The sequence below is a fragment of the Phocoena phocoena genome, chromosome 4, assembly GCF_963924675.1.
Source record: "Phocoena phocoena chromosome 4, mPhoPho1.1, whole genome shotgun sequence".
Taxonomy (NCBI): Eukaryota; Metazoa; Chordata; class Mammalia; order Artiodactyla; family Phocoenidae; genus Phocoena; species Phocoena phocoena.
In genome coordinates, this window is record NC_089222.1 from 14,232,354 (window position 1) to 14,256,155 (window position 23,802).

Here is a 23,802-nt window from a genome sequence, read left to right on the forward strand (position 1 = left end):
GGAGGTGACACGAAAAATCACCCATAACCCCACACTCTACATGTCTTCACTCTTGTCATTTAAAAATATTTCCTCCTAGTCCTTTGGTCTACTAAGAAATGAGTACTTGAAGCGCTAGTAATATTTTTTCCCCACCTTTGGGAGAGAAGACCAAGAAGAGGTTAGTTTCTGATGGCTACATGTGATGTTCAGAAAATTGTATGGTAATTGGTAACTAAATTTCATAAGTTGCCAAGCTAAAAAAATGCAGTAATCTTCTCAGGTTTTAAAATAATGGCAGTAAAACAAAATATATTTTAAAAATATTTTTGGTAAATAAAAATATTTGGTAGAGAATTAATTTGGGACTACTATATTATTTGGTGAATTGACTTTCTGATCATTTGACTTCAGCAAATTGGCCATTTGACATATTGAGGATTTGGTTCACAGTGTTGTAGTGTCTCATGCTTAAGGGCTGAGACAAGCCTAGGACATTTTTGTTTAAGGCACTCAGAATGCTGATAATTGAGCAGGTATAACCAGATGAGGCTGGGAATAGGCCAGGACCAGATGGTGGAGAAAGCCTGTGTTAACCCCAAGAAGACAGGATTAGGGTGGGTTTTTACAGCCAGTAGTTCTTTGTTGGGTGGAAGAGTGATTGGAATGAAGGCTGGCTGTCAACAAGCAAAAGTGGTAGATCTGGTAGAGGTACCAGTAGCTGCCTTCAAACCCAGCTGGCACATGTGTCTCTCCATATGGGTAGACAGGTCCAGGGTGCCCTGGCCGGGTAGGCTGAGGCTGAGTGCCTGCACCAGCCTGCATTAAAGAGTTGACCAGGTCAAACACCTAGAGCTGCTTTTCAGTAGTAACATGTCAGTCCTTGCAAATTCTCACCCAGTTTCAGGTCACTTGCCCTCCTCCCTTGTACACATATGGAGCTAGGAGAGGTACCATATTCCTGTGAATGTATGTGGAACAGGGCCTGTAAACACAGGCCCATTTTAATTGCCACTAAATATATCTTTTGAAAACTATCTTTGAAATTAAGTAGACACGAGGAGCTGCTTTCCCAGGGGGCACCTCAGTCGGGAGGTACAATCTATGGCTGAATGACATCTATGACTGGCAGGCTCAGTCCTGGATGAGAAGAGAAGGGGTGGGGTGGGGGAGTTGAGGGGAGGTGGGCAGAGAACATCATGAAAAGGGATGAGGATGCAGGGAGGGATGCTTTACTTTCAGAGACAAGGGGAAGGAAAGAGATGAGTGAGAATCATTAACTATTAGAATTGGAAGGAACTTGGAGATTAATCAATACAAAACCTTCCCTCTACAGATGAGGTCACTACATCACCAAGATCCCACAGGGACTTGGTGGCAGATCCAGGCTCCAGGGCTCTTGATGCCAGTCTAGGACACCATAGAGGAGATTTAAAGGTACAAAAGGAGACTCTAGAGGAAGTAGAGGGGTTTCCCTAGTACCCAAATGCAAGAAGATTATTTGCTGGACAAAGATAGCAAAGAAAAAGGCAATAACTAATTTTCTTCTCTTTTGAGAGTTGAGGTGTGCTCACCCACAATTGCCCTGTGTGAATCCAACCTGCCTATGAGCAGAATAGTCAACATGGAAGCAGGACTGCTTCCCAGGATTTCTCGGCCTGTCCATGGCAGCTGAGATGATGACATTTATTGATGACACCATTCATTACTCATGTGGCTTCTGCCTGCAGTAATTCTGCAAAGTTAGGGAAAGCTTTTCATGTGAGCAGCAGAAGGAAAATGAGTTGCCTGCTATAATGTGTAAATTTGACTCCCCTGGGCCATCAATTTTATGCCATGAGGATACTGATGTTATGCAACAAAAAACCAACCTTGGGAATCTCACTGTGGGCTTTATATTGAGTTTGGATAGCACCCTTTGCACCATCAAAGCCCCAGTCCCCACTGATTGGGTCCATCCCAGCCTGAGACCAAATGCACGTAGGTCACTGAAAGCTTGTGGTCAGCCATCCTTTCAGGGGTCACTGTGGCTTATCTAATGCTAACATTCACCTGTGTCAGGAGAAGAACCAACAGTCTAGGTAATAGGTCCATTCAACTATATTGAGTGGAGAGGAGAAACAAACTTTGGAAGTCAAGATGCTCACCGAGAATATAAACTCAAAGCCATGTGCATGGTCCTTTGTGGGACTGTAAACTTTATGAAGCAATTTTTTTCCCTGCTCTCCAGATGTTTTTGTTGTCCTCCTTAGTTTCTCTAGATAATTATCCCAAATATTTGTCCTTTTGTTATTAAAACTAGTGATACACTGTCCAAGAGTCATTGGCATTCCTCCCCCAAGACTCTGTGACAGTGGTCTGACAGTGGTTCTCAAAGTGTGGCCAGCAGCATCTCCATCACCTGGGAACTCAGAAAGGCAAATTATCTGTGTTCTCACTAAATCTTCTGAATCAGAAACTCTGGGGGTGGGGTCTGTACTACATGTTTTAATAAGCCTCCACCTGGCTTTGTTAAGTTCAAGTTTGAGAACCTCTGCTCTGTGGGAAGATGGCACATGATTCTTCTCTCATGAATGAGAGTCAGAGTCCCCCAGAGAGCCTTGAAATCCTTTGAGGTGTTAAGGATTTCCCTGATCACTTATGATGACAGGAAGCAGGAGGTTCTTGGTTATAACAGGTATCTTCTGACCTTTGGGGGAAGAAATACACTGAAGAGCAGCCACATGACAGAGAGGAGAGGACTTCACACAGTGTAACAGTCCTCCAAGCCACGGAGGAGAGAAAATGCCTGCAGGAAAAGCAATGATGAAACCCAGGGCAACCATGAATTTGGATAATGGGTTTATGCAGCATGGTTTAGGGTGAAAAGACCAGGAGGGAACACCTTTTGGATGGTGAATTTGTAAGGTTCTTGTTTTGGGAGGTTAACACACTATTTAAGAAGCTGTGTTATATTTAAAGTGAATTCAGTGTGCAAACCTTGAGGAGAGATAACCAAAGCTATTTTTTTCCCCAAGAGAATTCCTATGTTGCCTCTATCAGCTTTGTACAAGAAAAACTTAAAAAAACACAAACTAGCAAGGTAAACTCCAACCCAGATTTGCATTAATAGCTGCTACATCATAATTTACACTAGTTAGTGATAAACTATTAGAGCAAAAGGAAAAGAGCATGAGAGGCTTAGGAGCCAAAGAGCTCTGTACTCAAGATCCAGCTCAACCCCTCACCAGCTATGTGACCTTGAGGAAGCTACCTAGCCTTATTCAGTCTCAGTATTCTCAAAAGGAAGTAGAGATAATGGTAGTGCTTAGCTTGCAGGGATGCTGTGCTGATTAAATGAGTTGATGTCTAGTGAGTGCCCAGCCCAGTGGCTGGTAAATAAAAGTGGCTAGAGAAAAGTAGCTGCTATATTTATTATTTTTATTATTTCGGACTCACTGTCCACTGGATTGGTGCATGATGGAGTAGAAAAATATGGGGATGAATGAATGAGTTAATAAGCAGTGACAGAAAATGACGGCATCACATTAAAGAAGGTCTGCTTGCTGTTCGAGATAGTAAGGGGTCGCATTTCTCCCTGGCATGCCCTCTGTTGGGTGCAGCAGGAACGGGGTTTAGTTCCTGGCCTTCTTTCAGCCAACAGAAACCCAAGGATGGTCTCCACAGTCACCGAAAAGGCTAACACAGCTTTCTGAGCACCCTGAATCTCTGTGATTCGTCCCCCTCATCCATCTGCTGAGAACACACAGTTTTGCCTTGAGTGCTCTTGGAGGATGTGAACCTTCATCTGGCATCACCGCTCAGTGGTAAGTCACTTGCTGTGCTGGTACCCAACGTCATGGGCAATGCCAGTTTCTAGCATGCTGAGGGCTGCTATTTTCCCTTCCAAAAGGCCATGAGTCCTGCTGGTTCACATGGCAGAATGAGAATGTGACAAACTCAGACAGGTAGAGCAAGTACCTGTAGACAGCCTTGAGGAGAGAGGCTCTGAATGTGTGACTTTCAGGATGGGTTTTGGGAAGTCATTTTATATTTCCCTTTGGGCTTCAGTTGTGGAAGATAAGAATTGGAACATCTGTCCCAAATTATTTCAGAGATCTTACTTGAAACTATTTTTACTAAAAATTGCCCCATAAGAGTAAATATTATACACAAACTGAATCTTTGACTGTATAAAGCATGCAACAAACCTAAGGCAAAATTATAAGTTCAGTTATACTAATTGCCCGGGACATGGGTTCTATCATAAGGTTTTCACCCATTTTCCTTCCACATTCACTTCTGAAACAATGTTGGTCCCTACAAGTGTCTGTAGTGGTATCTCTTTAATAACAGGTTCTAGACCCTGAGTGCTCTTTCTGTGCCAGGGACCTGCTAAGCACCTTGTAAGTATTTTCTCACTTGATTTTTTTTATTCTTCACACTATTTTTTTTTTAACAAACATCTTTATTGGAGTATAATTGCTTTACAATGGTGTGTTAGTTTCTGCTTTATAACAAAGTGAATCAGTTATACACATGTCCCCATATCTCTTCCCTCTTGCATCTCCCTCCCTCCCACCGTCCCTATCCTACCTCTCTAGTTGGCCACACCGAGCTAATCTCCCTGTGCTATGCAGCTGCTTCCCACTAGCTTTCTATTTTACGTTTAGTAGTGTATATATGTCCATGCCACTCTCTCATTTTGTCACAGCTTACCCTTCCCCCTCCCAGTATCCTCAAGCCCATTCCCTAGTAGGTCTGCATCTTTATTCCCGTCTTGCCCCTGGGTTCTTCTGATCAATTTTTTTTTCTTCTTCTTTTTTAGATTCCATATGTTTGCGTTAGCATACGGTAATTGATTTTCACTTTCTGACTTACTTCGCTCTGTATGACAGTCTCCAGGTCCATCCACCTCACTACAAATAACTCAATTTTGTTCCTTTTTATGGCTAATATGCCATTGAATATATGTGCCACATCTTCTTTATCCATTCATCTGTTGATGGACACTTAGGTTGCTTCCATGTCCTGGCTATGGTAAATAGAGCTGCAGTGAATATTTTGGTACATGACTCTTTCTGAATTATGGTTTTCTCAGGGTATATGCCAAATAGTGGGATTGCTGGGTTGTATGGTAGTTCTATTTTTAGTTTTTTAAGGAACATCCATACTGTTCTCCATAGTGGCTGTATCAACTTACATTCTCACCAACAGTGCAAAAGGGTTGCCTTTTCTCCACACCCACTCGAGCATTTATTGTTTGTAGATTTTTTGATGACGGCCATTCTGACCAGTGTGAGATGATATCTCATTGTAGTTTTGATTTTCATTTCTCTAATGATTAATGATGTTGAGCATTCTTTCATGTGTTTGTTGGCAATCTGTATACCTTCTTTGGAGGAATGTCTATATAGTTGTTCTGCCCATTTTTGGATTGGGTTGTTTGTTTTTATGATATTGAGCTGCATGTGTGGCATGTATGATTTGGAGATGAATCCTTTCTCAGTGGCTTCATTTGCAAATATTTTCTCCCATTCTGAGGGTTGTCTTTTGGCCTTGTTTATGGTTTCCTTTGCTGTGCAAAAGCTTTGAAGTTTCATTAGGTCCCATTTGTTTATTTTTGTTTTTATTTCAGTTTCTCTAGGAGGTGGGTCAAAAAGGATCTTGCTGTGATTTATGTCATAGAGTGCTCTGCCTATGTTTTCCTCTAACAGTTTGATGGTGTCTGGCCTTACATTTAGGTCATTAATCCATTTTGAGATTACTTTTGTGTGTGGTGTTAGGGAGTGATCTAAATTCATTCTTCTACATGTAGCTTTCCAGTTTTCTCAGCACCACTTATTGAGGAGGCTGTCTTTTCTCCACTGTATATTCTTGCCTCCTTTATCAAAGATAAGGTGACCATATGTGCATGGGTTTATCTCTGGACTTTCCATCCTGTTCCATTGATCTATATTTCTGTGTTTGTGCTAGTACCACACTGTCTTGATTACTGTAGCTTTGTAGTATAATCTGAAGTCAGAGAGCCTGATTCCTCCAGCTCCGTTTTTCATTCTCAAGATTGCTTTGGCTATTTGGGATCTTTTGTGTTTCCATACAAATTGTGAATTTTTTTTCTAGTTCTGTGAAAAATGCCAGTGGTAGTTTGATAGGGATTGCATTGAATCTATAGATTGCTTTGGGTAGTAGAGTCATTTTCACAATGTTGATTCTTCCAATCCAGAACATGGTATATCTCTTCATCTATTTGCATCATCTTTAATTTCTTTCATCAGTGTCTTATAATTTTCTGCATACAGGTCCTTTGTCTCCTTAGGTAGCTTTATTCCTAGGTATTTTATTCTTTTAGTTGCAATGGTAAATGGGAGTGTTTTCTTACTTTCACTTTCAGATTTTTCATCATTAGTTTATAGGAATGCAAGAGATTTCCGTGCATTAATTTTCTATCCTGGTACTATATCAAATTCATTGATTAACTCTAGTAGTTTTCTGGTAGCATCTTCAGGATTCTCTATGTATAGTATCATGTCATCTGCAAACAGTGACAGCTTTACTTCTTCTTTTCCAATTTGGATTCCTTTTCTTTCTTTTTCTTCTCTGATTGCTGTGGCTAAAACTTGCAAAACTATGTTGAATAATAGTGGTTAGAATGGGCAATCTTGTCTTGTTCCTGATCTTAGTGGAAATGCTTTCAGTTTTTCACCATTGAGGATGATGTTGGCTGTGGGTTTGTCATATATGGCCTTTATTATGTTAAGGAAAGTTCCATCTATGCCTACGTTTTGGAGGGTTTTTATCATAAGTGGGAGTTGAATTTTGTCAAAAGCTTTCTCTGCATCTACTGAGAGGATCATATGGTTTTTCTCCTTCAATTTGTTAATATGGTGTATCACGTTGATTGATTTGTGTATGCTGAAGAATCCTTGCATTCCTGGGATAAACCCCACTTGATCATAGTGCATGATCCCTTTAATGTGCTATTGGATTCTGTTTGCTACTGTTTTGTTGAGGATTTTTGCATCTATGTTCATGAGTGATATTGGCCTGTAATTTTCTTTCTTTGTGACATCTTTGTCTGGTTTTGGTATCAGAGTGATGGTGGCCTTGTAGAATGAGTTAGGGAGTGTTCCTCCCTCTGCTCTGTTTTGGAAGAGTTTGAGAAAGATAGGTGTTAGCTCTTCTCTAAATGTTTGATAGAATTCGCCTGTGAAGGCCTCTGATCCTGGGCTTTTGTTTGTTGGAAGATTTTTAATCACAGTTCCAATGTCAGTGCTTGTGATTGGTCTGGTCACTTTTTCTGTTTCTTCTTGGATCTGTCTTGGAAGGTTGTGCATTTCTAAGGTTTTGTCCATTTCTTCCTGGTTGTCCATTTTATTGGCATAGAATTGCTTGTAGTAATCTCTCATGATCCTTTGTATATCTGCAGTATCACTTGTTACTTTTCCTTTTTCATTTCTAATTCTATTTATTTGAGTCTTCTACTTTTATTTCTTGATAAGTCTGGCTAATGGTTTATCAATTTTGTTTATCTTCTCAAGAACCAGCTTTAAGTTTTATTGATCTTTGCTATTGTTTCCTTCATTTCTTTTTCATTTATTTCTGATCTGATCTTTATGATTTCTTTCCTTCTGCTAACTTTGGGTTTTTCTTTGTTCTTCTTTCTCTAGTTGCTCTAGGTGTAAGATTAGGTTGTTTATTTGAGATGTTTCTTGCTTCTTTTTTTTTTTAATAAATTTATTTTTGGCTGTGTTGGGTCTTTGATTCTGTGTGACGGCTTTCTCCAGTTGTGCGAATGGGGGTCCAGTCTTCATTGCAGTGCACGGGCTTCTCACTATCACAGCCTCTCCCATTGTGGATCACAGGCTCTAGATGCGCAGGCTCAGTAGTTGTAGCTCATGGGCCTAGCCGCTCTGCGGCATGTGGGATCTTCCTGGACCAGGGCCAGAACCGGGTCCCTTGCATTGGCAGGCAAATTCTTAGCCACTGCACCACCAGGGAAGCCCCTCTTGTTTCTTGAGGTAGGATTGTACTGCTATAAACTTCCCTCTTAGAACTGCTTTTGCTGCATCCCATAGGTTTTGGGTCATTGTGTTTTCATTGTCATTTGTTTCTAGGTATTTTTTGACTTCCTCTTTGATTTCTTCAGTCATCTCTTGGTTATTAAGTACTGTGTTGTTTAGCCTCAATGTGTTTGTATTTCCTACAGATTTTTTCCTGTAATTAATATGTAGTCTCATAGAGTTGTGGTTAGAAAAGATACTTGATACAATTTCAATATTCTTAAATTTACCAAGGTTTGATTTGTGACCCGAGATATGATCTATCCTGGAGAATGTTCCATGAGCACTTCAGAAGAATGTGTATTCTGTTGTTTTCAGATGGAATGTCCTATACATAGCAATTAAGTCCATCTTGTTTAATGTATCATTTAAAGCTTGTGTTTCCTTATTTATTTTCATTTTGGATGACCTGTCCATTGGTGAAAGCGGGGTGTTTAGTCACCTACTATGATTGTGTTACTGTCGATTTCCCCTTTTATGGCTGTTAGTATTTGCCTTATGTATTGAGATGCTCCTATGTTGGGTGCATAAATATTTACAATTGTTATATCTTCTTCTTGGATTGATCCCTTGATCATTATGTAGTGTCCTTCTTTGTCTCTTGTAATAGTCTTTGTTCTAATGTCTATTTTGTCTGATATGAGAATTGCTACTCCAGTTTTCTTTTGATTTCCATGGAATATCTTTTTCTATCCCCTCACTTTCAGTCTGTATGTGTCGCTAGGTCTGAAGTGGGTCTCTTGTAGACAGCATATATATGGGTCTTGTTTTTGTATCCATTCAGCCAGTCTATGTCTTTTGGTTGGAGCATTTAATCCATTTACATTTAAGGTAATTATCGATATGTATGTTCCTAATACCATTGTCTTAATTGTTTGGGGTTTGTTATTGTAGGTCTTTTCCTTCTCTTTCGTTTCCTGCCTATAGAAGTTCCTTTAGAATTTGTTGCAAAGCTGGTTTGGTGGTGCTGAATTCTCTTAGCTTTTGCTTGTCTCTAAAGCTTTTAATTTCTCTGTGAAATCTGAATGAGATCCTTGCTGGGTAGAGTAATCTTGGTTGTAGGTTTTTCTCCTTCATCACTTTAAATATGTCCTGCCACTCCCTTCTGCTTGCAGAGTTTCTGCTGAAAGATCAGCTGTTAACCTTATGGGGATTCCCTTATGTGTTACTTGTTTTTCCCTTGCTGCTTTTAATATTTGTTCTTTGTATTTAATTTTTTATAGGTTGATTAATATGTGTCTCCATGTGTTTCTCCTTGGATTTATCCTGTATGGGACTCTCTATGCTTCCTGGACTTGATTTACCATTTCCTTTCACATATTAGGGAAGTTTTCAAATATAATCTTTTCAAATATTCTCTGTTTTTCTCTTCTTCTTCTGGGACCCTTATAATTCGAATGTTGGTGCGTTTAATGTTGTCCCAGGGGTCTCTGAGACTGTCCTCAATTCTTTACATTCTTTTTTCTTTATTCTGCTCTGCAGTAGTTATTTCCACTATTGTATCTTCCAGGTTACTTTCCTTTCTTCTGCTTCAGTTAGTCTGCTATTGATCCCTTCGAGAGAATTTTAAATTTCATTTATTGTGTTGTTCATCACTGTTTGTTTGCTCTTTAGTTCTTCTAGGTCCTTGTTAAATGTTTCTTGTATTTTCTCCATTCTATTTCCAAGTTTTTGATCACCTTTACTATCATTATTCTGAATTCTTTTTCTGGTAGATTGCCTATTTCCTCCTCATTTTTTAGGTCTGGTGAGTTTTTATCTTGCTCCTTCATCTGCTGTGTGTTTCTCTGTCTTCTCATTTTGCTTAACTTACTGTTAAGCGTCTCCTGTTTTGGGTCTCCTTTTTGCAGACTGCAGCTTCATAGTTTCCATTGTTTTTGGTGTCTGTCCCGAATGGCTAAGGTTGGTTCAGTGGATTGTGTAGGCTTCCTGGTGGAGGGGACTAGTCCCGGTGTTCTGGTGGATGAGGCTGGATCTTGTCTTTCCCGTGGGCAGGTCCACGTCTGGTGGTGTGTTTTGAGGTGTCTGTGGCCTTATTATGATTTTAGGCAGCCTCTGTGCTAATGGATGGGGTTATGTTCCTGTCTTACTAGTTGTTTGGCATAGGGTGTCCTGCACTGTAGCTACCTGGTCGTTTAGTGGAGCTGGGTCTTGGTGTTGAGATGGAGATCTCTGGGAGATTTTCTCCGTTTGATATTATGTGGAGCTGGGAGGTCTCTTGTGGACCAGTGTCCTGAACTTGGCTCTCCCACCTCAGTGGCACCATCCTGACACCCGGCTGGAGCACCAAGAGTGTGTCCTCCACACGGCTCATAATAAAAGGGAGAAAATAAAGAAAGAAAGAGAGAAGATAAAATAAAGTAAAATAAAATAAAGTTATTAAAATAAAAGATAATTATTAAGAAAAAATATTTTTTAAGTAATAAAAAAATGGAGAGGCAGAACCCTAGGGCAAATGGTAAAAGCAAAGTTATACAGACAAAATCACACACAGAAGCATATGCATACACACTCACAAAAAGAGGAAAAGGGGAAAAAATCATAAATGTTGCTCTCAAAGTCCACCTCCTCAATTTGGGATGATTCGTTGTCTATTCATGTATTCCACAGATGCAGGGTACATAAAGTTGATTGTGGAGATTTAATCTGCTGCTCTGGAGGCTGCTGGGAGAAATTTCCCTTTCTCTTTTTTCTTCGTACAGCTCCCAGGGTTCAGCTTTGGATTTGGACTCACTCTGCGTATAGGTCACCTGAGGGCGTCTGTTCTTTGCTCAGACAGGACGGGGTTAAAGGAGCAGTTGATTCGGTGGCTCTGGCTCACTCAGGCTGGGGCGGAGGGACGGTTACGGATGCGGGGCGAGCCTGTGGTGGCAGAGGCTGGCGTGACCTTGCACCAGCCTGAGGCATGCCGTTCTTTCTCCCGGGGAAGTTGTCCCTGGATCATGGGACCCTGGCAGTGGCTGGCTGCACAGGCTCCCGGTAGAGGAGGTGTGAACAGTGACCTGTGCTCGCACACAGGCTTCTTGGTGGCGGCAGCAGCAGCCTTAGCTTCTCATGCCCATCTCTGGGGTCCACACTGATTGCCGCGGCTCGCGCCCGTCTCTGGAGCTCCTTTAAGTGGAGCTCTTAATCCCCTCTCCTCGCGCACCAGGAAACAAAGAGGCAAGAAAAAGTCTCTTGTCTCTTCGGCAGCTCCAGACATTTTCCCGGACTCCCTCCCGGCTAGCTGTGGTGCACTAACCCCTTCAGGCTGTGTTCATGCCACCAACCCCAGTCCTCTCCCTGCGATCTGACCAAAGCCGGAGCCTTAGCTCCCAGCCCCGCCCACCCCGGCGGGTGAGCAGACCAGCCTGTCGAGCTGGTGAGTGCCGGTCAGCACCGATCCTCTGTGCGGGAATCTCTCCGCTTTGCCCTCCGCACCCCTGTTGCTTTGCTCTCCTCCATGGCTCCGGAGCTCCCCCCGCCTCCGCCACCCGCAGTCTCTGCCCACGAAGGCCCTTCCTAGTGTGTGGAAAACTTTCCTTCACAGCTCCCTCCCACTGGTGCAGGTCCCATCCCCATCCTTTTGTCTCTGTTTATTCTTTTTTCATTTTCCCTACCCAGGTATGTGGTTAGTTTCTTGCCTTTTAGGAGGTCTGAGTTCTTCTGCCAGCGTTCAATAGGTGTTCTGTAGAAGTTGTTCCACGTGTAGATGTATTTCTTATGTATTTGTGGGGAAGAAGGTGATCTCCGCGTCTTACTCTTGCGCCATCTTGAAGCTCCTCCCCCGTCACACTATTTCTTGAGGGCAGCATTATTTTATCCATTTTTCAAATGAAGAGACTGAGGTTTAAGTAGCTGCAGGAATTTGCCTCCGGACATACACCTGAGCACGGCTGAGCTGGGATATGACCCTAGTCCACCCAGCTTCATGGTGTAACATCATGAAACAGCACCTCAGACCCAATCATGCCATTCCTACAGCTCCCACGTCCACCATCCCCTGCCCAACTGAACAGTGCAAGGAAAAGGAATCTTCTTTCATTGCTGAGGTTAGAAAATGCTGAAGAAGAAAAATGATTTTTTTTTTGCTTGATCATAGTAGAGAAAAATTTGAAAAAAAACAAGAAAAACTTCCATCATCGCCAAAGGGTCACAACTTGTCAAACTATGGAGTGAAGAAGTCTGCTCCCCTTCACAGAGCTTTCATGACAACCGCATTTGTCTGTGTGTTATTCTACACATAGTAAAGGATTTTGATTTCAATATATCAAGTTCACACTTTCACCTAAGATAATGAAATGTTCTTACATACTCAACGATTTTTAAAAATACCCTTTATGAGTTGTTCATACGTGGCATGTTCAATGAATTTTCTTCCAAAAGTAAAAATAAAACAGCCTCTTTGAAAGATCTCATCACTTTCCTGCTACCAACTACCATCTATAGGGAGTCAGCTCCCGAATCTGTGTCATCTTCAGATCCATGTGGTCAAGCCACCAAGCGTCAATCTCCTCTGTGCTCTTCCCAGACATCCTGAGCTTAAGGTATCAGCATTACATCCTACTCTCCATCCCACACCTCAGTCCAATTACCCTCAAGACAGCCAAGTCACTCCTTCAGTAACCTAAGCCAGATGCCAGTGGACCTCTCATCCCACACCCAGTCTCTAAGACTTGCTGGTTGTGCTCTTGAACAAACTCCCCTCTGCATCTCCTCTTCTCAACTTTCATCACCACTGCCCTCCTCAGCTGTTTTCTATTATTTTAACAGCCTCCTAACTGGTTTCCCTGCCTCCACAACCATCCTCACCCATCCACCATTTACAGGAATGCCCAAGTGATCTTTCTAATACACACATCCAGCCTTGGCCCTGCCCTTGTTAAAGCCCCTCAGGGCCTTCAGTGCATCAAGTCCGAGCTCTCCAAACTTTAGTGAAAGGCTCATAAAAGCACATGGTCAGCTCCCCCTCTCCTGCCTAGTCTCTTTTATCCCTTTCCCAACTCACTTGCCCATCCCTCCATGCTGGGTTACTTAGAGTTCTCTAGCGTTCTCATGCTGCTGTGTCTTGGTGTGTACCAGTCATTTTGCTTGGAGAGTCATTTCTTTTCTCTGCTTGTGAATCCCTACCCACTCTTTGAGATTCAGGTCCAGAGTGAGACACTTTTCTTATGAGACCTCCTCAATGCTTAACTTTAGGCAGAGGCAAGTCTTTCCACCATAGCCCTTGGAACACAACTCATTATAGCACTTAGTAATATGCATTTTGATGATTTATTTACTGGTCTGTGTCTCTCAGCTAATTATAAGCTCTTCTGGTGCAGGGACCCTTTCTTTTTCATCTTTGTGCCTCTAGCCCCCTAGCACAGTATTTGGTGCACCCGGAGCACTTGCTAAATGCTTGTTGAAAAAACGAATAAATGAAAGAATGAAACTTATCATGTCAAAATAAAAGTTCAAACTGATCTGGAATTTTCAAAATTAACTAATCAATAAATTTGAGTTGAGCACATGTGATATATAAAACATGACGTTGCCTTAGACACAAAGAAGTGCTGAATGTGGCCTCCGGTTTCAGAAACTTGTAATCTGGGAACCAGATAAATATAAAAATAGGTGCTAATTATAGAGAGAATTTATTTTAATGAACTGATAAAAAGGAACTTCTCAAGGCAATGTAGAATAAGCTGCATGAATGAAATGGAGATGGGTTACAGGAGCTTGGAATTTAAAGAAGTCTCTATGGTCTGGGAAAGGGGTTCTATGGAGTATGATTCAATCAGTTAGTCTTCACGTTACAAGTAGCAAAAAGAATTAGCCTAGGGCTTCCCTGGTGGCACAGTGGTTGAGAGTCCGCCTGCCGATGCAGGGGACACGGGTTCGTGCCCCAGTCCGGGAAGATCCCACATGCCGCGGAGTGGCTGGTCCCGTGAGCCATGGCCACTGAGCCTGGGCGTCTGGAGCCTGTGCTCCACAACGGGAGAGGCCACAGCAGTGAGAGGCGGACGTAATGCAAAAAAAAAAGAATTAGCCTATAGCGGTTTAAACAGCAAAGGGAAGCTATTTTTTAAAATTAATTAATTTATTTATTTTTGGCTGTGTCATGTCTTAGTTGCGGCATGCAGGCTCAGTAGTTGTGGCACACAGGCTTAGTTGCCCCAAGGCATGTGGGATCTTAGTTCCCTGACCAGGGATCAAACTGGCATCCCCTATATTGCAAGACAGATTCTTAACCACTGGACCACCAGGGAAGTCCAAAGGGAAGCTATTGGCTGAAATTCCCAGGACAGGCTGGCTTCAGACAAGACTCTATCTAGAGTGTAAAGAACATCACTCAATTTCTCTCTTTTTCCCCAGTAGCTCCACATTCTTCTCTTGCAGGATCCGTTTCCACCTCACAGCCCTAACCCTTTCTTTCCCAGAAGGCTCCAGCAAATATATATTTACATCTCATTATACCCGATTAGTTACATACCTTCCTTGAATCAATCACTGTTGTCACAAAATTAAGACATCCTGATTGATTTAAGCCAATGAGTGGCTCTCCAAAGTGTGGGAAAGGTCAATGGCACCAGTCACATGGCCTATACTATGAGAGGGTGGTTGTCTAAGTATATGCAGGATACCCAGTAAGGCCAGCAAGTCACCTGGGGGTGAAGTAGTGTGGCTCAGGAAGCATTGCTGACTTGCTTCTCATGTCTTTTTCCCTCCCTAAGCCACAATGTCAAAAAAATTTCTCACAACAGGGGGCCTCCCCACATTATCTTTTCCTAAATAATGGCAGAAGAAAGAGCTCTGAATTAAAGATCAAGAACTCTTGACTTCTGTCTTGGCTCTGTCAAGGCACTGAATCTTTCTGTTTCTCAGTTTTTTTTACTATGAAATGTGGATAATGACACCTGTCCTCCCAGTGTTGTCAGGAAAGTCAAGTGAAATGGGAGTTTGAAATTAACAGATGCAAACTAGCATATGTGAGATGGATAAACAACAAGGTCCTACTGTATATCACAGGGAACTATATTCAATATCCTGTGATAAACTATAATGGAAAAGAATATGAAAAAAATGTATATATGTATAACTGAGTCACTTTGCTGTACAGCAGAAATTAACACAACATTATAAATCAACTGTACTTCAAAAAAATAAATTAAAAAAAAAGCCAGGTGAAATGATCAGTTTGAAAATTCTTTCCAAAGCATCAAAATATACTAAGGAGGACTATTGGTAATTCACCCTCAGTGCTCACATCTACATATTCCTCATCTTGAGAGATTAAGACGATAATGCCAATGCACCCCTCAGTTTCTCTGTTCCCTCCACTCCAGGCCATCCAGCCATCTCTCAGTTCCTCATTACTCCATATCAACCCTGATGCTTTATACTTGAGTAATGGGAAACCTCACCCCAAAGGGCTTTGACGGCAGGACACCTTACTCCCTCCTAACGAGGAGTCCACAGGTAGGTGGGCTCCAGGTATGGGGTATCAGGACTGTCCTGCCATATCTCTTGGCTCTGACCTCCCCAAGGGCTGCTCTCATCCACAGTCTCCTGCAAGACAACTGTGGTGGTTCCAGGAATCTTCATGTGTGTCTCTTTTTCTAAGGCTAGGAAACCTTTCCAAGAAAATTTCTTATGTCTTATTGGTTAGAACTGATCACAAGCCCACCCCTAAACCAATGTCTGGCAGAGGGGGATGGGATTCATATGACTGGTGGAGATTCCTCAGGATTCACTTTTTGAGCTAAGGATAGAGCTATTTTCTACATGGCTGAATGGTGGAAAATGGTCTGAAAATTATCAGGGTCTGACCGCTGAAAGAATGAGGAGAGGGAGGAGATTGGCTACTGGGTGGGGGACAACCAGAGTCTATATAGCAGATGCTCTCAGTGACCTGCTCTTATCCACAGGCCCTATGACCTGAGTGCACAGCACTGACTTCTGACCACTAGCACTTGTGTTTCTTTGCTTGAAAACTTCTTCTGGTCTTTCCCACCCATGCAATAAGCCAAAAATACTAGGGGATTACTATTTCCATGCTGGAACAGCCCTCAATGACTGTTGAGAGTATATACACTCCCACATGTATAAAAGCTCCAGTTCCCTCATCCCGAGGGTGGGATCACTCTGTGGTGTTTGCTCTGCACTGGCCTCCAGAATGTCGTAGCCCAGTTACATTCCAGCTACCCATGTCCAGTAGCTGGCTGGACAACACACCCTCCCAGGCTGCCCTCCTCTTCCTGCCTCACTTCTCCACTCCACCGTGGTGCTTCCTACACCTCCTTTGACTTCCTATCTCAGAGTCGGCTTCTTGGGAAGTCCAAATGAAGATACCATATGCCAAATTCTTTCCTGAATCCAGAGACTCTGTACACAGCGTTCCCATCTGCTCAGAATGTGTTTCCTCTCCCTGCTCATGCTGACGCTCCCTTCCAGTTACAGTGGAAATGTCACTTTCTCTGGAAGCCTTGTTTGAGCCCTTATCTACCTGAGGCCATCCTCTCATTGTTTGCTCTCCTCTTCTGTATTTCTCCTTAAGAATGGTTGTGATTTAATTAGTTTTGTTTAATTATTTTTTTACATCTTTATCCCCAACTAGATTGTGAGCTGCTTGAGGGCAAAGACAATGCTTCTGGCCTCCCACTCTATCGTTGGCTCCTGGCACACTGCCTGGCACAAAGTAGAGGGTCAAGGACTGGCTGGATATGGGAAGATGAACCTTATGAAAGATGTAAGTTTGAGAGTCATTCACAGAGAAAAAATTATGAAAGCTTTAGATAAAAGATATTTTATTTACATGACTCTTAATGGATCTACATTTATTTCTTGGGACAGACTATAACTTTTATACATAGAAGGGATGCCCATTGTCTAAGGGAGAATCTTAGAATGGTTCCTTTATATCTATAAAACTGCCATTTTAGTCACCTATTAATTTTATTTATACATTGCTGAATTCCATCTCAAATCCACTATTCTTTCGTTCATTCATTCATTCAATGCCTACTTATAGGACACTGTACCTGGCAAGACTCTAGAACTATCTGCTCTCGAATCTTTCCAAAAGCCATGAGAGAGACATACAATAACCATCGTATAATATGTGAGGAAGAACATCCCAGGTTTTCTGTCTGCCTCCCCTCAGCTCTACTTCCACAGTAGGCTTTTGGCTTTTACTGAAGGAGCAAGGAACAGTCTTATGAAATCAATCACTATATTTGCCGGAAAAGGGTACCTGAGGGCTTGTCTATTTTGTCAGTGCTCACATGGGAGGAATTTCCTTTAGTGACAAGTGGCATGAGGCAGGGTGAAAATAGCAAACAAACATGCATGCTTGCCATCTCTCTGCCAGGCAGACTCTTTCTTACTAATCCCTAAACAAGACCCTTACCTCTGCATGGGATTAATTCAGGTTTTGTGAGGTTTATATAATTTGGAATCCTTCTTCATGAAAAAAGTACAAAACTACAAATAAAAACGTGACACGGAGCTTTGGAAGGGTCCACGCAAGTGAGGGGCTCTGAATTTTAAGCTGCACTCGTTTCCTAGTAAATTAGCATCTGACCATGATTAAGACTGGCTGGTCCTCCCGCCCCTTAGCCCTGCATGGTTACTCTGACCTCTATGCTTTTTGTTGTTTTCTTGCCTGAAAGACTTCCCTCCTCCTTCTCCTTCAATCCCCGGACCATATTTTTTCAAAGTTTGGCCCCACAATGCTTTCTCTGATTCTCCCCAGCAGAAAGCTCTCCCTTCCCTGCAGGCCCACAACCCTATGTACAGAGCCCAGGATATGTTGTCTCATGATGGCTTAGAGGGCATCATGAATGGCTCTATCTGAGGGGCATATACTGTGCCTTCTCCAATTAGTCTTGGGCACAGGGACTATTTCTTCATTTAGATTTCTCCTCAGCACCTACTCAAGTTCTGGGTACAGCAGTAAGGGAAGGGAAAAAGGAAAGGTGTAATAAAGGCAAGATGATGGGGTGTGGAGTGAGGCTCACCTGGTTGTAACTCTGCCCTCATTAGTGCAGGACCTCAGGCAAGTCGCTTACCTCTCTAAGTCTTCATTTCTCACTGACAAATGGATATAATAATGATGTTTATTTCCCATGATTGTTGTGAGGATTAAGTAAAGCATTTATTCATTCATCAAATACCTATTTAGCCCTCTCTTGGGCTATTTTTGGCACCAGAGGCTTGGAATACACACGACTCGGGGATACTCCCTGTGTGGCTGTTCCCATAGTTGAGTTGGGAGATGGAAGGTTATGATGTATCAGGATAAGGCTATAGCAGACACTCAACCGGAGCAAAGCAGGTGTTCCATAAATAGTTGTTAAATAAATGACTGACAGAATGAATGAATTCAGAAAGCAAAAATGATTAACTTTGCAAGATAAGTAACACAATATATTTGCAGCATCATCCAGATGTAAGTATAATGTTGAATATAATGGACATGGCAGTGCATGGAACATCACGAAATGCTGCATGTTTAAAGAAAATAAAATCAACAGCAGAAAGAAAGCAAGGGTTGAATGAGAGGAGAGAGGACAAAAGGAGGGAGAAAGGCCCTCAGAAGGCAAAAAGGGAGGAAGGACACCATGGACTCACCTGGCCAAGTGTGCACTCCATGCCACCCAAGAAGTCAGCCTCCTTCAGCTCATCGTGGTTGCTGCTGATGTCATGGACCTCAAACCGCAGGCGCTGCACCTCCTCAAAATAAAAGTCCACGGTAAACAGTTTTGAATACACTGGGTTGATGCAGGTGCGAATCACCTCTGTTCTGTCAACCTGCAGAAGAGAGAAAGAGAAAACCCATCAGGTATCAGGGCTTCATATCATTATCCTTCATGAGGATTCATCTTACAGTGCTCTGTCTCCTTCCAAACTGTCAATGCCCTCCACCAAGTCAACAGGATGAGCAGTTTGGATGTCTTCAAGGATGCATCTTCAGAGAATAAGCCATGTTTCAAGGAGGAAAATCATAGAATAATCTGAGCTTTGTATTTAAGGGTTTAGAGCACCTTGTATTGTTAAGTAACAGGGCAACAAGATGGATTGATTATTAGGGGCTGCCTGGAGCCTCAGGATGAGAAAGAGTCTGAGGGCACGTTTGGGTTCAGGAGAAAAGAAATCTGTATTCTATTCCTGAAGTCTGAGGGGCACAGTCCGGGCAAATGACCATGTAGAAGCCCCATTTTAGCCAACACTACTCTAGTATGAGTGTCATAGTTCATGAATCGCAGCATATTGAAGGGGAAAGGCATGAGAAGGGATATGAAGATAACTGCCTGTGGTCTCAAGTGTGCCTTTTGTTGGGTTTACACATGTTGACTCAGTCATTTCAGCCCCCCGGGCCTCAGTTTCCTCATCAACCAGTGAGGGTTAGAGGATTAGAGGATGAAAAGTGCCTTTGTGCTCTAATGTTCCAGGAGCGAAGATTTCCCAGGCCTTCTGTGGTAATAACTCTCCATTTCTCTCTCACTTTCTGCCACACTCTGTGCCCCTGGAGGCTGACTTTTATGGACTGACTTTCCTGGGCTCCCTTGACCTCTGGGCTCTGGGTGGAGGCAGCCAGAGGGGAGACTTGGCAGGAGATCAGAAGGACATGGGCAGTGCCTCTGCCCCTCTACACACACAAGTCTGCTAGGGACTCCCATCCAAGAGGGAGCTGCCGCCAGGATCTGGTGACACAGTCCTGACCCTCAGACAGAGGGGTGGTAATGGCTTTCTGCTGCTGCCTCGCCATCCTTTTTCAGCTCCCTTACGCCTGCCCAGGCACATGCAAAGAGTCCCTGTGTGAAGAGTTTAGCTCTTTGAGTGAAACTCTGGGCATGCCATCTGCTTTCTGCTCGTACCCCCACCACTAAAGTTCTTCTCTTCCACGTCTGTCCCAAGTAAAAATACTCAACACCATTTATATTCTGTGAAGCCTTAGAGGACCAAGTTACAGATAACCCAAGATCCTACAGTATCTCTCAATGGGAGATATCCATCACTCATATTTTATAGGTCAATTGCAGCCTACATGAACTGTCAGCTTTTAAATAGATACATCATTTTGTGAATGAAAAATATTGTCCGCCATATCAGTAAACAAAGGATGCTGCAGCCACCAAGCCATCACATTATAGCCACCCTGATGGTGAGCTCTGAGGGAACTCAGGATGGAGACAAATGGGCTGCCGGCTGTCAAGCCCTCAGCCACTGCAGCCACCCTGACGGGGCACCCTGAGGGGACTCAGGATGGAGAGAAGCAGGATACAGGCCCCAGGTAGCTGAGGTGCATATCAAAGGAATGATTTCAGTGAGCCCAGACTCTTGCATCTTCCCATAAATAGAAAAGCACTAAATTTCATTAACTTGAGATATATGGTTTTCTTTAATTAAGAATAATCTTTTGATGTTCCCACTACCTGGTCTTTGTTGCAAAAACTCCTATATATCCTGGCTCCCCACCTTGCTTCTTGGGAGCAGTCTCTCAGGGTTATTTGAGATTCTGTCTCCCAGGCTTGAAGTGCTCAGAATGTCCTCTGAATAAAACATAATTCTCAACTTTTAGGCTGTGCAATTTTTTTCAGTCGACAGTTTATTGGATACTTCCCAAGAGTCATTCATTAGCACAAACTGTGAAAAACATCACCCCACTTTCATTAGAGTACAAGGAAAATTTCTCAGTAAAATGAGGGAAACCATTTTTGACCATATCATGTGTGTACATGTTATCCAGCAAAGAAAATTGGATACACTCTTGAGTTCAGGGCTTGGTCCATGTCCCTGTCCCTTCCTATGCAGGGCCCTGTGTGAGAGAGGGTTACCCTGTAAGGAACACCATCTGCTATTCCTGGCGGGATGAATGATCCAGGTTGTGAGGAGGAGAATATGGTCCTTTTATGTCCCTGTGCAAGAGACAGAAAAACTAAACCCCAACCCACTGCTGATTAGCAGTTGACAACAAGCTACTGTACAGACCAATGGTTATTTGACTCTTCCAGTGAAGACTCAGCTTCTATTTGAGCTGAGTTTTATATCCTTTAAAATGTTCATTCTGGTGGGGAAGGATTGCATATGTTATTGGTTAACTGTGTGGGTATAAGGATTTACTGTATTGGCATAGTTTTTTTCAGTTTATTAAGAGATTATGCTTTTGAGTAATAGTAAAAATCAGAGGTCACAAACTGGTAGTCTGCAGTTCATACTGACCTAGAGGTGTTTTATTCATCCTACTTAAATGTAGTTTTCTCTTAATTTGCCAACAGAAAAGAGACACTATTTCTATCGCCCTCCCTTTGGAAAAAAATCAGATTATCTGGCAACCTGGGGCTACATTCATACATGGCAACCATTGGGGGCTGCCCCATTCAGATGGGCATTCATTCTCCATTCTCCAAGCTCTTCACCCTCAATGAATTCCCCCGCCTGACTTCTAGAGGCATTTTTGCAACACTTGGTCCAAATTCATAGCATCATAAGCCATATGATAAGAGATTTAATTATATTCATGTGGTGCCTTTTAGTAGAAGATTTTGAAATAATCCCCAAGAAGTAACTTATAGGTGGATTCTCAAGAAACAGAAACGGTTCTTTCCTCAGGTCTAGAGGAGCAGAGTCCTAGCCAGGTTTAGATGATAAAAGACAGAAGATGGAAACTCTAGTCTTTGTTTCTCTGCTTTAACCACCCCAAAGGGCGCAAATGGCTGATGTGCATCAATCCTGCTGATTTTCTTCTCACTTCTTGATTTTCAAATGCTCATCCCACATAGACATCACACCACACCTCAGGTGGACCATCCAAGGCAACACTGAATGACTTTGTTTTGTGAGGGAGAGGATTGGCTTGGAAAGAAGTTAAGTAACAAACATTTGCATTACCAAGATAGATAATTCCAAGGATAATCTCAGGGCCATTGAGACCCTTGAGTATGGATGCTCAGGACTAGGAGGAGAATGGTGATGGGGAAATGCTCGTAACACTCGCAGATGTTTCAAAACGTTCTGCATTCCCAGTCTGTATGGGAGATGCATTCTTTTCTGGAGACTGAAGACAGGTTTAACCTGAGCAATAGAGCCTAGAACGGCTGGTGTTTCTCATTGAAAGGTGTCAAGGTCAAGGCAGTTGTTTCCAAAGGACCAGCCATTGACTGGTGCTGCTGGTTGCATCAGAATCATGGGGCAACGGTAATATTCCACTGTATATATGTACCACATCTTCTTTATCCATTCATCTGTTGATGGACATTTAGGTTGCTTCCATGACTTGGCTACTGTAAATAGTGCTGCTATGAAGATTGGGGTGCATGTGTTTTTTAAATTATGGTTTTCTCTGGGTATATGTCCAGTAGTGGGATTGCTGGCTCACAGCCATAAAAAGGAATGAAATTGGGTCATTTGTAGAGACGTGGATGGACCTAGAGAGTTTCATACAGAGTGAAGTAAGTCAGAAAGAGAAAAGCAAATATCGTATAATAACGCATATATGTGGAATCTAGAAAATGGTATAAGTGATCTTATTTGCAAAGCAGAAATAGAGACACAGATGTAGACAGCAAATGTATGGATACCAAGGCGGAAAGGGGTGGGGTGTGAAGAACTGGGAGACTAGGATTGACACATGTACATTATTTCTTTCTTTATTTATTTGTGTAGCCATTCAAAAATTTTTTTTCTTTTGCATTTTTTAAAAACATCTTTATTGGAGTATAATTGCTTTACAATGGTGTGTTAGTTGCTGCTTTATAGCAAAGTGAATCAGTTATACATATACATATGTTCCCATATCTCTTCCCTCTGGCATGTCCCTCCCTCCCACCCTCCCTATTCCACCCCTCTAGGTGGTCACAAAGCACTGAGCTGATCTCCCTGTGCTATGTGGCTGCTTCTCACTAGCTATCTATTTTACATTTGGTAGTATATATAAGTCCATGCCACTCTCTCACTTCGTCCCAGCTTACACTTACCTCTCCCCATGTCCTCAAGCCCATTCTCTATGTCTGCGTCTTTATTCCTGTCCTGCCCCTAGGTTCTTCAGAACCTTTTTTTTTTGAAAATTCTCTCTCTCTATATATATGTGTTAGCATACGGCATTTGTCTTTCTCTTTCTGACTGACTTCACTCTGTATGACAGACTGTAGGTCCACCAACCTCACTACAAATAACTCAATTTCATTTCTTTTTATGGCTCAGTAATATTCCATTGACACATACACATTATTGATACTATGTATAAAATAGACCACTGATGGGAACATACTGCATAGCACAGGGAACTCTATTTAATGCACTGTGGTAACCTAAATGGGAGGGAAGTCTAAAAGGGAAGGGATTATCTGTATGTGTATGGCTGATTCATTTTGTTGTGCAGTGGAGGCTAACGCAACATTGTAAAGCAACCATACTCCAATAAAAATTAATAATAATAAAAAGAATCAATGGGGCAGCTTTCCTTAACACTGAGATTCCTGATCCCTATACTCCAGGTTCTGATTCAATAGGAGTAAGGGAATCCCCAAAATCTGTATTTTTAAAGGTGTTCTAGGCAATTCGAATATGGGAATATCAGAGTAAAGGAACTGAAGAGATGGAGGGTCTAGCTCTTGCTCTTGTGTGAGGTTTTTTTTTTTGTAAAGGTTTTTAAAAATCTTGCTTTCATTCTGTTACCCAGTCTGCAAAACTGTCAACACTTCTTTCCTCTGCAGTTGTAATGACTGATACGCCAGTGTTGCTTATGGTTTGAAGAACATACTCACACACATTTTTTTATTTGGTTCTTATAGCAATCATGTGATGCAGCTTTATACTA

At 42.3% G+C, this 23,802-nt stretch overlaps 1 protein-coding gene across 1 annotated transcript in view; it reads right to left on the minus strand.

The window, feature by feature from the left end:
* CPNE4 (copine 4) overlaps positions 1–23,802 on the minus strand; it is a 421,313-nt gene that overhangs the window by 180,884 nt on the left and 216,627 nt on the right. The window contains exon 2 of the mRNA XM_065877050.1: positions 18,615–18,794. Within this exon, the coding sequence (XP_065733122.1) occupies positions 18,615–18,794 (180 nt within the window). The remainder of the gene's footprint in view (positions 1–18,614; positions 18,795–23,802) is intronic.